General features: G+C 40.1%; 1 protein-coding gene across 16 annotated transcripts in view; it reads left to right on the forward strand.

Annotated features, from left to right (window-relative positions):
- The window catches only part of FBXL13 (F-box and leucine rich repeat protein 13), a 262,519-nt gene that overhangs the window by 217,193 nt on the left and 27,317 nt on the right, over positions 1 to 18,009 (forward strand). For 15 of the 16 annotated variants that reach the window (XR_004268363.1, XM_032276371.1, XM_032276367.1 and 12 more), the window contains one exon: positions 9,707 to 9,870. The exons of the other annotated variant lie outside the window; for it this stretch is intronic. Coding sequence is in view for 14 of the 15 variants with exons in the window: in XM_032276371.1 (XP_032132262.1) it covers positions 9,707 to 9,870 (164 nt within the window). In the remaining variant the exon portion in view is untranslated. The remainder of the gene's footprint in view (positions 1 to 9,706; positions 9,871 to 18,009) is intronic. 16 annotated transcript variants of the gene reach the window in all.

Consider the following 18,009-nt stretch of genomic DNA (forward strand, 5'->3'; position numbering starts at 1 on the left):
CCCGGGTCCAGCTGTTCTTGCTGTGAAACTCTCAATCCAGAGCATTTCAGATTGCTGGTCTTTGTGGAGGTTGGACCTGCTGAGCCAGATCACCTGGCTCCCTGTTTCAGCCCCCTTTTTTTCAGTTGAATGGGCGACTCTTGTCTCCCAGGAGTTCCAGGTGCCAGTTGAAATGGCATCCAGATTTGTGTGAGTTTTTGTGCAGAGACCTGCAGCGCTGGCTGAAATAGCTGTGCTGGAGACTCATGGTGCTTTTCCACCTGGGAATCTCCTAGTCTGTGGGCAGTAAAAATTTGTTTGGAAGTGCAGTGATCACTCACCCTCTGCATTCTTGCTGGGAACTGCACTCCAGAGCTGTTCCTTTTCGGCCATCTTGGATCGTCCAAGAATCCATTATTTTAGTACTCTGATATAAAGGAGTAAAAAGGTTTAGCTTTACCATATGAATTTTTCTGTTTAGACTGTGGGCTAGATGAGTATCCTGATTCAGAAGAGGTGGGGGCCATCATTTGGACTAATCTGAATACTCCTCAACTTACCCTGAAGTCATAAGGCTGTGCTCCAGTCTAACATATTCCACTTATGTTGATTCAGAATCAACTTATGTTTATTCTGATGTGTAAAACACATTAGTGTTTGGTTGATCATTCTATGCCAGGTTTCCCAAAAGTCCACAGGTGAATTTTGAATCCATGGTCCCATCACCACCTGGACATAACCATTGCTGATATTTTATGCTATATAATTTTTTTCTGTGTACAAAGAGATTAGAAATAGTTATAGGAAGTTTGTGTTTTGCCTTGTTTTTTGAAAGAATAGAATCATACTTTCCAAAATACATTTTAACCTACTTTTCAATATACCATGAACATGTCTCCTTGTAAAGAACTAGAGATGTGGGTTCTGGATTAATAATGGTAGACTGAATATACACATGTAATTTTGTTCCTCTTGAAACCCTACCAAAACTAGAGATGAAGAGTGAGGGCCCATGTGGATAAGAAAAACAGGAGAGGAGACAAGAACAACAATAATTTGGAAGCTTGAAAATAGACACACTAATTTAGCAGACTACAGACCGCTTTGAATCCTAAGCCAAGAGTAGAGAAAGCTGGGTAAAAAAATCTGATTTATACTATAATCTTCAAACCTGGGAGCACAGTGTACCTTTGGAACTGGGTTAAGAGTAGGTATGAAAATAAGGAAAACTAAGTTAGAGATTCTTAAGAAGTAGCTAGATGTCTAGGTTCCAGCCCCTACTCCACAGATCTGGGCAACTGTCTCTCCCCACCCCAAATAGAAGCCTGGAGATTTATTTCCTAAATCCTGGTTCTTCAACCCTGACACTATTGATATTTTGGACAAGATAATTCTTTGTGGTGGTGGTGGTGGGGTGTGTGTGTGTGTATCCCGTGCACTGTAGATGTTTAACAGCATGCTTGCCCTCTACTCACTATATGTTAATAGCACCTAAGATTCTATCCCTCCAGACCTTACCAAATGTTCTCTGGTAGAGGCAAGGGCCAGAATTGTTCTTGAATTACCTGCTACTCTAGAGATGGTAAAACAGAGGGCTGCTAGGCTAATTAAGTGACTGAATGCTGAGTGTAGAGATGTTCAAGCACTTTTTCCAACTGAGCATCAAGAACTTGGCTGGCAGATATTTTTCTCCAGGTGGGAGATTGGTAACCTCTTCTCTGGGAACCGTGACTAGCCCAAGAAGAAGACCTAAAATAACTGACATGGCAGTCAAAGGGGTGGTTCCCAGCAGATAACACACCTAGATCATCCTTCATTGAAGCTTACGGTAAAGAAGCATGTACTCAGAACTTCCAATTCGTTTTTAGTCCTCCACTCTTAATCATGAACAAAAGGATTACCAGAAATAAGAGGAAAGTCTCTAAAGTGGAAGATACTGATCAACACAAATTAACAGGAAAAACTTTAAGTTAGTAAAGTATGAAGAAGGAAGAAAACTAAGAAATATTTTTTTTAAATCCTCAGAACTTACAAGGTTATTAACAATTGTGTTCTCCTCTGTTGTGCACACTGAAGGCTTTTATTTACTACAGCATCACACCAACTCTCAAGATGCCCTTTATTTAATCTAGAAGTTTGGCTTCTATGTTGTTTGGTTTGTATGGTTAGCTAATTGTGCTGCAATAATAGGGAGGAGGCAGCAGGGAAAAAGATGTGGTAAACCATGACAAAACTAAGCCAAAACATTCACAGCAAAATTGTTTTTGTTTAATAATATACTTGTTTAGAACTAGGGGAACCAGATGTCTCTCTGGTCATCATCATTTGGTCCTATTAGTGAGCTGGGTCAAGGGACCCAGAACGGTAACAGCACTGACCAACTGACTCTCTGCAGCTTAAATAGTGATACTTCACTGGGATTCTTGCGTTCATACCACACAGACATATGGGCAACACATGGCTCAGTGAGAACTGCCCTGGTTGTAAAGTAGGCACAGATGGAGACTGGGTTTCTTAGTGGCTCTAAAGCATAAAGTAGGAGAATAAGAAAAGGCTCCAGTGCAAATGGAGAGTAGTGCAGAGGATTTTGTTTGTTTGCTTTTGTTTTTTGTTTTGTTTTGTTTTGTTTTTTGTTATGAAGGCTGAGGGAATTTCTTCTATAGAGTGAGCATGGATATTGTCCCCAGAGGCTAAGGGGGATGTTAAACAAATATGCATGAAATGCATAAATCTGTATCAAATGTTTAGAAGGAGAAGAAGGAAGGAAGGGTTGATTATTTTAGAACTCTGATACAAAGGAGTAGAAAGGTTTAGCTGTATCATCTGAATTGTTCTGGTCAGACTGTGGGTCAGATGGGTGTCCCGATTCAGAAGATGTGGGGACCATCATTTGGCCCAATCTGAATATTCCTCAATTCACCCTGAAGTCATAAGGCTGTCTGTGGTCTAGCCTAACATACTCCACTTATGTTGATTTCGATGAGCCATAAAACACATTAGTGTCTGATTCATCATCATTTTATGCCAGGTTTCCCAAAAGTCCACAGGTAAATTTTGAATTGTCACCTTATCCATCCCCAGAAAGGCCAGCTTTTCCTTGCAACCACTTCACCTCCAAGGTCAGTCAGTAGTACTGTGACCTTGTCCTGCTCAACACTAAAATGCCAAGGAAAGCAAATGTAGCTACAAATCAGGGGAAAAGCTGGTTGCTCTGGGCCCAATTCAAAGCACTCAGCAGTGCATTATGCCTTGTGGTTAACACTGTCACTTTTGACCCCCATGACTGATGTGAAGTAGGAGTTCATCATGATTAGAAAGAAAAGGGGGTGGGAAATGGGAAAAATTAAAGGAAAGCCCTGAACAATGACAAAATGTTTGTGCAATGCACATTTGAGAGGGATAAGGTAAGCGAAACAGGCCACTGCTTTAGAACTGCATTTCTGTCATCAGTGTAGGTGACGTGAAGCAGGTCCACTGTGTACTGGTTACCAATGTCTGACTCTGATAAGACAGGACACGTTCATACACAAAAAGCTTCACGAAGTGGATTCCTTACAGATAGGCAGCAAGCCATAACAGAAGCCGAGAATTCCTGGAGAGCCCGTTTCCCAAGTCTCAGGAAAGCTGCCCAAGGTGGATGAAGTCTCAACTGTAAATGTTCTACTTGCACTGCAGCTGAGGGACTCTGGAAGTTGGACCACCTTGGGTTTTATAACCTGGGGTTCACTTGACCCACTGGGCTGAAGCACAGAAAGATGTCCTGTTTCTAGGGGGAATTGGAACAGAGCCTGGCTGTTCCAGTCAGTACCCCCATCCTCGGTCTCAGGATGTTATATCCCCCGCACATTCTATAGTCATTCTTGAGAATGACAGTCCGCAAATGGAGAGAACTGGGTGTGCCCAAGGCTATTTGAACTGTCCTGCAGGTGAAATACTTCCGAGAAGGTGACTGAGCCAGGTCACAAAGCCCGGCTGCTCTCCCCGAAGGCCCCAGGCTTAGCTAAAGCTACATAACCCTGTGAGCTGGGAGAAATCCCCAGGACATGCATAGAATTTCTCTTATACCTATATGATAGAACACTTTATCCAAAAAGTTTATTATCTGGAGAAATGTCTCCAGACCACTGAAACAATGAGAGATGAGAATAAACACTATTTTTTGTTTTAAATTACCCTAATTTTACAGATGGGGAAATTAGGAGTGGAAAGGTATAGAGTATTGGGCAAATGAATGAATGTTTAGTGAGGTAACTTTATCCCAATTCCACAGACTTGCTGTGTAAAGGAAGAGGAGTAAGAGATTCGCTAATTCTGGGATTCCCCATGACAATCCTACCCTTTTCAACCTTTACTTTCTTAGTGCAGCTGGCTAACATGTTTGGAAATTCTTTCGCCTTAGAGGTTTTAAAATGACCATAAGGAAAATCAATTAGAGGTTTCAAAATGGTCATAAGGAAAAGAAATGATCAATGGGTCATATTTTACTATATATTACAAAGGGTGAGATTCCTGGCACATGGTATTGGCTGATCTATTGCTATGTAAACAGTCACTCTCAAACTCAGTGGCTTAAGACAACTACCATTTTATTTTCTCACAATTCTGTGGGCCAGGAATTTGGGCTGGTTCTGGCTACGTGGTTCTTCTGATAGTGGTTGGCCCTAGGGTTGCCCAAGCAGCTGCAGTCATCTCTTGACTCCCCTAAGAGCTGGTTGGCCTAGGGGACCCCACTGGGACAACTTCCTTCCACTTCACATGGTCTCATCCTCCAACAAGCTAGCTGAGCTGCTTCAAGGGAAGTAACACATTCCAAGAGGCTAAGGGCTGAGGGTGCAAACTACAAGGCATCTTGAGGCCTGGCCCAGAAGAATATGACTTCTCCTCCATTCTTCTGGTCAAAGCAAGTCACAAGGTTAGCCTAGATTCAAGAGGTGAGGAAACAGACTCTACTTCTTGCTAAGAGTAGCTGCAAAGCATTTGTGGCCATTTTTAATCTACCACAGCTACATTCTCACAAATAAAAATAATACAACAGAGCTGTTAGGAAATAGCCAAATATAGCATAATATAACATAATATGCAAGAAGATAATTTCCTGAGAGCCTTTCCCTCTCTTGCAAATATATGTAATATATCTCATATATATTACATATATATGAGACAAGGTCTCACTCTGTCACCCAGGCTGCAGTGTAAGTGGTGCAATCACAGCTCACTGCAGCCTCAACTTCCCAGGCTCAAGTTATCCTCCCACCTCAGCCTCCTGAGTAGCTGGACTACAGGCATGCCCAGCTAATTTTTGTATTTTTTGCAGATACAGGGTTTCACAGTGTTGCCCAGGTTGATCTCAAACTCCTGGGCTCAAGTGATCCACCTGCCTCAGCCTCTCAAAGTGCTGGGATTACAGGCATGAGCCAGCATGCCCATCTTATATTCAAAATATTTTTATTATATTTAAAAGCCCTCCCATGGTTCTGGGGCTTGACAAAAAGCTAGAGCAAAAACTTGGGCTCTCTTTTTTTGACCTGAACTTCAAAACACATCATTTCTTACTGCATTAGATTTTCATTAGTTAATATCTCATGAAACCAATTGCTAGTAACCTAAAAGTTCATTTTGTGGACTATTCAGCCTCTTTCTTGCTGTCCATCTTCAAGGCAATTTTTTCTTGGGATCATCACTAGAAGTGCTAGTAAAATTACCTGACTCCCCACACAATCGAAACAGGAATTGATGGGGAAGGGGAAAGAGGGAGAAAAAACAAAAGTATAATTCAGCAAACTGAAAGACAATGGTCAAGTTCTCTTTTGTCTAAAGGGTTCCTACTTTAAAAAGCCAGATCTCATATATTAATGGCAAAGGATATGAATAGTCATAATTACAGCTGTTATTTATTGAGTGCTTACTTTAGGCAAGTCACTGGTTACATACCTGCTCTCCTTTAGTTCTGTGGCAGTCTTGGGTAACCATTCTACAAATGGGGAAACTGAGGCTCAGAATTTAAGCAATTTGCCTATGGTCACAGTGTCAGAGCTGCAGGATTCAAATCTAAGAAAATACTACTAGTAAACAATGTGGAAAAAGATCCAACATACGAAAGAAATCCAAGTTAAAACATTATTTGAAGTATCATTTATTACCTACCAAATTGCATATTTTTTAATGGTAATGGCCAGTGGGTGGCAGGGGGCCAGTGAAACTGGTCCTTGTATTGTAGGTAGCATTATAGATGGGTATAATCCTTTTGTGAAGCAATGTGAAAGTACATAAACAAGAGCCACAGAAATGATCATGCCCTGTCTTAGTCTATTTTCTGTTGTGTATAACAGAATACCTGAAACTGGGTAATTTATAAGAACAAAATCTGTTTAGTAATATTACAGTTCTGGAGGCTGGGAAGTCCAAGGTCAAGGTGGAGCATCTGGTGGAGAACCTTCTTGCTGGCAAGGACTCTCTGCAGAGTTTCAAGGCAATGCAGGACATCACATGGCAAGGGAGCTAGGCATGTTAACAGGCTAGTTCAGGTCTTTCTTCTTATTATTATTAAGCCACCAGCCCCACTCCCATGATAACACGTTAATCCAGTGATGAGGGCAGAGCCTTCATGACCCGATCTCCTCTTCAGCACCCTACCTCTCAATACTGTCACATCAAGGATTAAGTTTCAACATGAGTTTTGGAGAGGACAAACATTCAAACTATAGCATACAAGTCCACTTTCTGAAATCTATCCTAAGGGAAACAGTCCAAAACTTGGAAAAAACTATATTTATGAACACAGTCATCAAAATGTTATTTAAATAGTAAAAACTTGAAAACAACTGACATGACCAGAAATATGTGAATGATAAACTAAACCACATCTATTAAACCATTTTATAATAATTAAAGATTGTAAATATGAAGACTGTGAAATAGTAGGAGAATGCACTGGGGAAAACAAAAAAGCAAGATGCAAGCTGGGTTTGGTGGTGCACAGCTATGGTCCCAGCCACTTGGGAGGCTATGGCAAGAGGACAGCTTGAGTCCAGGAGTTCCAGGCCAGCCTGGGAAACATGGTGAAACCCAACTCTTAAAAAAAAAAAAAAAAAAAAAAAAGAAAAAGAAAAAAAAAAGGCCAGGCATGGTGGCTCATGCCCGTAATCCCAGCGCTTTGGGAGGCCAAGGTGGGTGGGTAGATCACTCAAGGTCAGCAGTTTGAGACCAGCCTGACCAACATAGTGAAACCCCGTCTCTACTAAAAATACAAAAATTAGCTGGGCGTGGTGGCAGGTGCCTGTAATCCCAGCTACTTGGGAGGCTGAGGCGGGAGAACTACTTGAACCTGGGAGGTAGAGGTTGCAGTGAGCCTAGATCATGGCACTGCACTCCAGCCTGGGCAACAAAGCAAGATTGTCTCAAAAAAAAAAAAAAAAAAAAAAAAGCAGAATGCAACCTAAATGTAATTACTATATTTACAAATCTGTTAATAGGGGGTAGGAATGGGGAGCTAGCAAGAAATATTATAGAACATTAAAAGTAGTTACGTTAAGGTGATAAATTTATGATTGCTTTCCTTTGCTATTATTGCTATTTTTTGGCAATGTGCTTATATTATTGTTAAAATGTAAGATAATTTCATTTAAAAATAAACCAAAACATTTTTTTTTTCAGAGAATCAAAGGTAGCTGTGTTGAAAGTAACATAATCTGCCCAGTGATGCTGGGACCAGGTCCTTATATCTGGGAGTTAAAAATGTAGCAAAGTTATTTCCATCTCCAGTTCCCAGCCCTTAATCCATAAATCCCAACGATATCACCTCAGTCATTGAACAACTTGAGCTTCTGATCTACAGGAACTGTCAGGCTCCTTTTCAGCTCTCCTAGTATCAAACCAAACCTACCACTCTGAACGCCACCTTCCCTAGACTTTTCCATCACCTCACTGTCCTTCCTTTCCTCTACAATTCTGAGGGCTTTTTTTTTTTTTTTCCCCTGTCATCAGATCCTCAGAGATCAACCTAGTATGGCAGGAATGTCTGAAGGCATTTTTGTGAGAGTCAGTCGTAATGTTTAACCTTGGTCCTGAGCATGTTCTGGAAACAAAGCATGTTTAGACAATGACAACATCTCTTTTTCCCAAACTTAAAAAGTATGTATTTCAAACTGAAACGCTTTTCTGGATAATTCTTTTAACTTTATGTTAAAACAAGAGCCAAGCCTCATGGCCTATGTTTTTTAGAATATTCAAACATTTAAAATAAGAAATTGAATCCAGTTGGAAAAAATTCCACTGGAAAGTGTAATCTAGTTGATTCTGCAGCTGGGCTTAGTTCAGCTATAAATTCAAAAGCTAGTCCTGGAGTAAGTGAAATAATTTAAGTAGTATAGTTGAATTACCTCTGTAGGACATCTGGGCAAAACTGTGAGATGTTAGAACCCTTGGCAGGATATTTCAAAGTGGGACTTGGTGTAGTCTCTGCGGCTTCTGCTTCTCTTCCTCCCCTTGCTTCCAAATATCTGTCTCACCTACTTGTTCCTTTCCAGAACCGGGTTACTCCATCTTTTTTACATCCAAACCATCAGTGATGTCCAGGTCCTTTCTCATAGTAATACAATCCTGTCTGCAGATTAACTTCAGAGGATATATATTTTGTATTTTTTTTTTAACATGTAATGTTGTTAAACATATGTTTTCAAATTGATGATGCCTTAGAGAGGATTTTAAATTTAAAACCAAATCCCATCTCTATAGCATTTCATAAGTTGCTCATATTGGTGTGACAGGTATTACCAAAACTTTTGATGAAGTTTCCTATCCAAACCAGAGGCCTCTTAAATGAAAATAACAGCAAGATCACAACTTTCTTTCTGGTGGGAGTCGGGCACAGGGTCTCGCTCTGTTACGGAGGCAGTGTTACCTAGTGCAGTGGCATGATCTTGGCTCACTGCAGCATTCACCTTTGAGGCTTAAGCCATCCCCCCACCTCAGCCTCCCAAGTAGCTGGGACTACAGGTGCGAGCCACCATTGCTGCCTAGCTAATTTTTGTATTTTTGGGAGTTTCACCATGTGGTCTCGAACTGGGCTCAAGCAGTCTGCCTGCCTCAGTCTACCAAAGTGCTGGGATTACATGCATGAGCCACTGTGCCTTGCTAAGATCACAATTTCTATTTGTGCTAGCTGAGGCAGATATTTTACTGTTCTGACCTTATTTAGAAACAGTTACTAACAACTCACTTGAATTGCAGGCCCATCATGTGACAAGCTGGGTAAAAGAATTTGCAAGTGTTCTGATTTTGTTATTCTATTTGTTTTAAATTGAATGTTTGTCCTCCAGAAATTCTTATGTTGAAACCCCAACTTCCACTGCAACAGTAATACAAAGTGGGGCCTCTGGGAGTAAGTAGGTTTAGAAGAGATAGTAAGGGTAGAGCTCCCATGATGGGATTACGACTGTATCAGAAGAGAAGACTAGAGCTGTCTCTCTTTCTCTCTGCCATGTGAGAAGAGAGCAAGAATGCAGGCATCTGCAAACAAGGAGGGACTTCCCAAGACACCAGTTGAAGGTACCTCTATGTTTATCTTGATCTTAGACTTCCCAGCCTCTAGAACTGTGAGAAATACATGTTTGATGTTTAAGCCACACAGTCTGTGGTAGTTTATTATAGTGGCCCAGGGTGACTAAGGCACTGTTCTTCCCTGAGATAGTGTTTGAATAACCAGTACTTACTTTGGCTCTGTGTTCAGATTACTGACTCAGCGATGGAGATATTATCAGCAAAATGCCATTACCTGCACATTTTGGATATCTCTGGTTGTGTCTTGCTTACTGACCAAATCCTTGAGGACCTTCAGATAGGCTGCAAACAACTCCGGATCCTTAAGATGCAATACTGCACAAATATTTCCAAGTAAGTATGTACCTGACTATGATAAACTTTGAGACTACTTTCTGAGAAAACATAGTATAAGGCTATGATGTTCATAATACATAGTGGCTTTCAGTGTTAGGAAGTTTCATTTCATTTTATTTTTTGCCAAATTGAAGCAAACATTTTGAGTTGTTCTAAAGTGGCCTTTGTGGTTTCCTATCCCTTTTCCAGTAGGCCTTTGACTTTAAGCATCTTCCCTTCCTTGACCAAGCAGGTGTTCAAAACTTTAACTCTAGCTCTTCCTCTGTTCATTTCTCAAAATACAGTCCATTCAGTTAATCTCCCCTAAGGGATTAAGAGAATAATCTGATTAAACCAGCTCACAAGTTTTTGCCTTTTGACTGAGGACAAAAATATGCAAGTATTTTAACTGACCTGATGAAACAACATATGAAATGCTTAAAATAAGAATCCTTAACCTTTCCCTGACATGGAAGGTAAGGTTCTATTGTGCAGATGTGAAAAATACTAAGAATTAATATTATCAAAGTATAAAGTGCACAATGTGGCCCAGGCATGTGGATTTCACAGAGAAACTTTCTTAATTAAGTAGCTGTGGTGTGAGCTAAACCATGAGCCCCTGGTTACTTGAGGCCTGAGGAAGAAAATGGTTTCTTATCCAAGGAAGTATGTGTTAAAATGAAATAGAAAAAAGAAAGAAAAATTACTTGTAAAATAGCCATTCTCACTGGGCCCACGCCTGCAGGAGGGCAGCCAGCTGGAGCTGGATTAGAGAGAAGGGGGTAGGTCCTTGAAAATTTTTGAGAAGGGGTTAGAAACTCAACTTTTCCTGATAGGTCTAGAGATAACTCTGATATGAATACTATTAACCTCATTGAAAGAACATACCATGAAATCGGGTCCTAGGAGTCTCTGCAAAACTCGTCAGATTATTAACAGCCAACTTTGGGCAAGATGACAGTGAATGAATAATGTGTTACTCAAAGGAGCTTAGCTTCTAATCTTTTGATTGTATTTTGCCAATCACTATTTATAAGAACTAATATTATTGAACTTCTAATAAGATTCTGGAATGAATGGAGACTTTCTGGCAAGGGTCTCTTTGAACCTAATCATGGTGTGATGCTATAGTTTGAATGTGTTCCCCAAGTTCATGTGTTGAAAATTAATCCTCAGTGCAACATTGTTGAGAGATGTGACCTTTAAGAGTTGATTAGGAGATGAATGCCATTATCATGGAAGTGAGTTAGTTATCACGGGAGTGCGTTCCTGACAAAAGGATGAGTTAGGGCCCCTTCTCTCCTGCCATGGGATGATATAACAAGAAGGCCCCTGCCAGTAGCTGGCACCTGATATTGGACTTCCAGCCTCTATAACTATGATAAATAAATTTCTTTATAAATTACCCAGTCTGTAGTATCCTGTTATAGCAACATATGGGATGTTGAAGTATGATTAATATAGTGACTGGTCAAGAAGACCCAGGATATCCAGTAACATCTACATCCTGCCTTTAACTGCTCAGTTTTCTTGCTAGGTCTCTAGATTTAAAAAATATGTATGGAAAAAAAAAAAAAAAAACCAAGGCATAATAAGACTTGATTACTAGCTGGGCTTTGTCCCAAAACCCCAATGAAGAACTCTAATTTAACCAGCTATAGCTATGAAAAATTCCATTGTCTAAGCCATGACAGCGAAAAGGCCTATTTTATCTTCTACAATCAAGCTTGGCTATCCCTATCCACAAGAAGCAGGCAGAGACTTGGCCCTAATACTTAGAAAGGGGCTGGTTTGGTGTGTGCACCTCATTGTCTAAATAGGCCACACCACCACCTTTTAGTCTCCCTGAAAGCTTTACCCTTGTTTAGCTCTACCAGGAAAGAAGCCTAGAATCCCTTGATTCCATCTTAGTCTAGCAATGGAGACAGTCTTCACTGCAGAGTGGCTTGGAGAGTCCCAGGGTTTAAACTAGTAATGCTCCAGAAACATCTGTCTTTATGTGTCCAACATCTGTCCAACATCTAGGAGAGGGTGCTACTTGTCAGTTAGGGGGTTCCTGAAATACCCTGGCCTCAAAATTTTTGATTAGAGAAGTGGTAAGGCCTAGCTGCATGCAGCTGTTTGGGCTCAGCTCTAAGGGCTCTCTTACAGAGCAGCTTTGTTTTGCATTTAGATCCTTTGGTGGAGCTAGAAATGTAGAGTGTATGTAGACCCTTCAAAACTCAAGCCCTTGATGATCTCTAATCCCTTACCTATGCTCAGTCTTTAACCAGGGCCAGTGTGGCTCCCTCAACTGCAGAGGCTTTGTCTTGTCTGGGTGAAACAGAACCTTTGGCAGGTGGGATAAAGGAGATTTTTCTGGCTTGGGAAGAAGCTCAATGACTTTGAATCACAAAGCAATGCACTCCACATGCTTGATTCCATTTTGACCATGAAAACAATATACGATGCAGCCCTTAAAATCCAATTATAGCCATCAGAAGAGACTGTTTTATATATAAATTCCCTCATACTCAATGGAATCGGAAACTACTGCACCAGCTTTGGAAATCAAAGAGGTCTGCTCAGCTCACCCATTTTGAACCAGAGGAGCAGCAAACTTTTGGTCAATGAGCAAATTGGCTCTAGCTCTTCTGCAGGAGAGTTTCCAGCAAAAGATACAGCTGCCATTCTAACCAACCCCAGAGTTAGAAGGGTTTCCAGGAAGTGACCCTAGAAGCACCATGTGGATGCAAGATAAAGACTCCTTTATTTCAAGGAGGAATAAGTAATAACTATGATCAGAAAACATGACAAAAAATTTAGTTATTTGTATCTGAAGCAGTTGTGACAGCTAGCCATTCAACTTATGGCCCTCTGTGGGGAAAGGCAACAGGGTAAAAGGAGTAGGAGAGAGGAAGAAAGACCTTCACAATGGCCCCTACAACCCAGGAGGGCCTGAACCACAGAGAACCTGAAGAATCACTAATTGTATAGTTAGCAAAAAGGCTAACCCAAGAACAGAAAACCAAATACTACATGTTCTCACTTACAAGTGGGAACTAAATGATGACAGTGCATAGACATATGGGTGGGAACAACACACACTGGGGCCTGTCAGAGGGTGGACGGTAGGAGGAGGGAGAGAATCAGGAAGAATAACTAGCGGATACTGGGCCTAATACCTGGGTGACGGAATGATCTGTGCAGCAAACCACCATGGCCCACATTTACCTATGTAACAAACCTGTATATCTTATACATGTATTCCTGAACCTAAAATAAAAGTTGGAAATATTTTTTTTTAAAAAAGTAAAGGGACCTTTCTGATATTTTTGTGTCTGTAGCCAAAAAACTTCCATTCTAGAGAAATCATAGAGAAAGTCTTAGTGGCCTTCAGAGCCCCAAACAACAGTATGAAGATTCCTTGAAGGCCTTCTTTAGCAGTTGCTAGAAGGGTCAACTCAGGCAGTTCCTACTGCTCAGGCATTCTAGGAGATCTGTGTTGCTAAAAAAATAAAACTCTTATCAGAGTTCTCTCCAGCTCATGGAAAGGTTCAAACCCTTTTGATCTGGAGCTGTTGACTTTTATTATCGGTATGAACAAGTAATGTTATTTAACAGTTATTATTTGCCACATACTGTGATAAATCCTATTTTACATATATTATATAATCCTCACAAATACCCTTTATCATAAAAATGGATAAGGAAACTGGTTTAAACAGGTTAAATAAGGTGTCCAGTTACACAAATAAGGAGAGCCATACTTTGTACCTAGGTCTTAATCATACTGTGCTGCTCTTTGCCTTTAGATTACATTCACAAGCTTTTTAAAAGCTCTGACATTCAAGGGATGTGATTGGTAACGGTAGACACATGCTCTGTTGTGCCCATCTGATGCACAATAAGAGAGGCTGTGGATTACGAGCAGTCCGTGGTGGTGGCTCCAACATTCCCCCCCTTTTTTTTTTTGCCTACTCAAGAGATTAGAAGGAAAGGTGAGCAAGGGCACATAATGTTACTACAGGGCTAACCCGGAATCTCTTTTAATTTATAAAAAGCAAAAGTCACTAACAAACTTCAGTACAGTGTTATTATTAACCACCTAATATGATACATTACCACTGTGACATATCAGGTTTGAAAATCACGGTTCTATACTGATCCAAAGAAACCTCTCTCACCAGGTTAAATGAGTAATGATCACTAACCATTGCAGCAGACTGGTTGAATTCCCAAATCATTGCATACAAGGTCTCACAGTCATGTAGGCCAAAACAGGATGGAATGCAGTCAAAGGATTCCAAATGTGCTCTATGGAATTTAGAACATGCAGTGATTCCTAAGAATACATTTTCTTTTCAATATTTCCTAGCTCCTATGTGCTGATCATACTACAGCATCAAGCTATTAAGAGAGAAAGGGAAGGGGCAGAAGAGAGAGAGAGAGATGTTTCTGGCAGAAATACAGTTTCTACATTTTTTCTTATTTAATTATTTATTTATTATTGTACTTTAGATTCTGGAGTACATATGCAGATCATGAAGGATTGTTGCAAAGGTACATACATGGCAAAGTGGTTTGCTGCCTTCATCCCCCACATCATCTATATCTGGTCTTTCTCCCCTCATTATCCCCCCCTACCCTCCTCACCCGCTGCTGTCCGCTTCCATAGCCCCCTCCACTGACTGTAGTATGTGATGCTCCCCTCTCTGTGTCCATGTGTTCTCATTGTTCAACATTCACCTTTGAATGATGACATGCAGTGTTTGGTTTTCTGTTCTTGTGTCAGTTTGCTGAGAATGATGGTTTCCAGATTCATCCACGTCCCTATGAAGGACACAAACTCATCATTTTTTATGGCTGCATAGTATTCCATGATGTATATGTGCCACATTTTCTTTACCTAGTCTATCAATGATGGACATTTAGGTTGGTTCCAGGTCTTTGCTATTATAAACAGCGCCACAATGAGCATATGTGTGCATGTGTCTTTATAATAGAACAATTTATAATCCTTTGGGTATATACCCAGTAATAGGATTGCTGGGTCAAATGGTATTTCTATTTCTAGGTCCTTAAGGAATCGCCACACTGTCTTCCACAATGGTTGAACTAACTTACACTCCCACCAACAGTGTAAAAGTGTTCCTATTTCTCCACATCCTCTCCAGCATCTGTTGTCTTCAGATTTTTTAATGATAGCCATTCTAACTGGTGTGAAATGATATCTCAATGTGGTTTTGATTTGCATTTCTCTAATGACCCATGGTGAGGAGCATTTTTTCATGTTTCTTGGCCTCATATATGTCTTCTTTTGTAAAATGTCTGTTCATATCCTTCGCCCCCTTTTGAATGGGTTTGTTTTTTTCTTGTAAACCTGCTTTAGTTCTTTGTAGATTCTGGATAGTAGCCCTTTGTCAGATGAGTAGATTGCAAAAAATCTTTCCCATTCTGTTGGCTGCCAGTTCGCTCTAATGATTATTCCCTTTGCTGTACAGAAGCTCTGGAGTTTAATTAGATCCATTTGTCTATTTTGACTTTTGTTGCCAATGCTTTTGGTGTTTTAGTCATGAAGTCCTTGCCTATACCTATGTCCTGAATGGTTTTGCCTAGGTTTTCTTCTAGGGTTTTTATGGAGTTAGGTCTTATGTTTAGATTTAATCCATCTGGAGTTAATTTCAGTGTAAGGTGTCAGGAAGGGGTCCAGTTTCTGCTTTCTGCACATGGCTAGCCAGTTTTCCCAACACCATTTATTAAATAGGGAATCCTTTCCCCATTGCTTGTTTTTGTCAGGTTTGTCAAAAATCAGATGATTATAGATGTGTGGTGTTGCTTCTGAGGCCTTTGTTCTGTTCCATTGCTCTATGTCTCTGTTTTGGTACCAGTACCATGCTGTTTTGATTACTGTGGCCTTATAGTATAGTTTGAAGTCAGGCAGCATGATGCCTCCAGCTTTGTTCTTTTTGCTTAGGATTGTTTTGGCTATGCAGGCTCTCTTTTGGTTCCATATAAAGTTTGAAGTGGCTTTTTCCAGTTCTGTGAAGAAGGTCATTGGTAGCTTGATGGGGATAGTGTTAAATCCATAAATTACTTTGGGCAGTATGGCCATTCTCACAATGTTGATTCTTCCCAACCATGAGTATGGAATGTTTTTCCATCTGTTTGTGTCCTCTCTCATTTCATTGAGCAGTGGTTTGTAGTTCTCCTTGAAGAGATCCTTTACATCCTTTGTTAGTTGTATTCCTAGGTATTTTATTCTCTTTGTAGCAATTGTGAATGGGAGTTCACTTTTGATTTAGCTCTCTGTTACTGGTGTATAGAAATGCTTGTGATTTCTGTGCATTGATTTTATATCATGAGACTTTGGTGAAATTGCTTATCAGTTTCAGGGAATTTTGGGCTGAAATGGTGGGGTCTTCTAAATATACAATCATGTCATCTGCAAATAGAGACAATTTGGCTTCCTCTTTTCCTAATTGAATATCCCTTATTTCTTTTTCTTACCTGATTGCTCTCCCTAGGACTTCCAATACTATATTGAATAGGAGTGATGAGAGAGGGCATCCTTGTCTTGTGCCAGATTTCTTAGTGAATGCTTCTAGTTTTTGCCCGTTCAGTATATTGGCTGTGGGTTTGTCGTAAATAGCTTTTATTATCTTATGATACGTACCATCGATACCTAGTTTATTGAGGGTTTTTAGCATAAAGGGCTGTTGAATTTTGTCAAAGGCCTTTTCTGCATCTATTGAGATAATCATGTAGCTTTTGTCTTTGGTTCTGTTTATGTGATGGATTACATTTATAGACTTGGGTATGTTGAACCAGCCTTGCATTCCCAGGATGAAGCCTACTTGATCATGATGAATAAGCTTTTTGATGTGCTGTTGCTTTCTGTTTGCCAGTATTTTAGTGAAGACTTTTACATTGATGTTCATCACAGATATTGGCCTGAAGTTTTCTTTTTTAGTTGTGTCTCTGCCCAGTTTTGGTTTTAGGATGATGTCGGTCTCATAAAATAAGTTGGGGAGGATTCCTTCTTTTTGTATTGTTTGGAATAGTTTCAGAAGGAATGGTACCAGGTCCTCTTTGTATGTCTGGTAGAATTTGGCTGTAAACCCATCTGGACCTAGGCTTTTTATAGTTGGTAGGCTATTAATTGCTGCCTCAACTTCAGACCTTTTTATTGGTCTATTCAGGGATTCAACTTCTTCCTGGTTTAGTCTTGGGAGAGTGCAAGACTAAACCCTCCAGTAAATCCAGGAATTTATCCATTTCTTCCAGATTTATTGGTTTGTGTGCATAGAGTTATTTGTAGTAATCTCTGATGGTAGTTTGTATTTCTGTGGAATCGGTGGTGATGTCCCCTTATTGTTTTTTATTGCATCTATTTGATTCTTCACTCTTTTCTTTCTTATTAGTCTTGCTAGCTGTCTATTTTGTTGATCTTACCAAAAAACCAGCTCCTGGATTTATTGATTTTTTTGAAGGGTTTTTTGTGTTTCTATCTCCTTCAGTTCTGCTCTGATCTTAGTTATTTCTTGTCTTCTGCTAGGTTTTGAGTTTTTTTTTTTTTATCTTTCTCCTCTAACTCTTTTAATTTTGATGATAGGGTGTCGATTTTAGACCTTCCTTGCTCCTCATTTGGGCATTTATTGCTATGAATTTCCATCTAGACACTGCTTTAAATGTGTCCCAGAGATTCTGGTATGTTGTGTCTTCATTCTCTTTGGTTTCAAAGAACACCTTTATTTCTGCCTTCATTTCATTATTTTTAACTTTTTTGATACCATTCAAAATACATGTGTAAGAGCTTCTGCACAGCAAATTTGCATCTGACAAAGGTCTAATATCCAGAATCTATAAGGAACTTAAAAAAATCAATAAGCAAAACCAAACAACCCCATTAAAAAGTGGGCAAAAGACATGAACGGACACTTCTCAAAAGAAGACATACAAGTGGCCAACGAACATGAAAACATGCTCAACGTTGCTAATCAGAGAAATACAAAATCAAAATCAAGTGAAGTATCATCTCACACCAATCAGAATGGTTTTTTTTGTTTTGTTTTGAGACGGAGTCTCACTCTGTCAGGCTGGAGTGCAATGGCATGATCTCAGCTCACTGCAACCTTCACCTCCCAGGTTCAAGTGATTCCCCTGCCTCAGCCTCCT

This window comes from Sapajus apella, unplaced genomic scaffold (assembly GCF_009761245.1).
Source record: "Sapajus apella isolate SASKATOON/1434 unplaced genomic scaffold, GSC_monkey_1.0 scaffold7, whole genome shotgun sequence".
NCBI classification, from domain to species: Eukaryota; Metazoa; Chordata; class Mammalia; order Primates; family Cebidae; genus Sapajus; species Sapajus apella.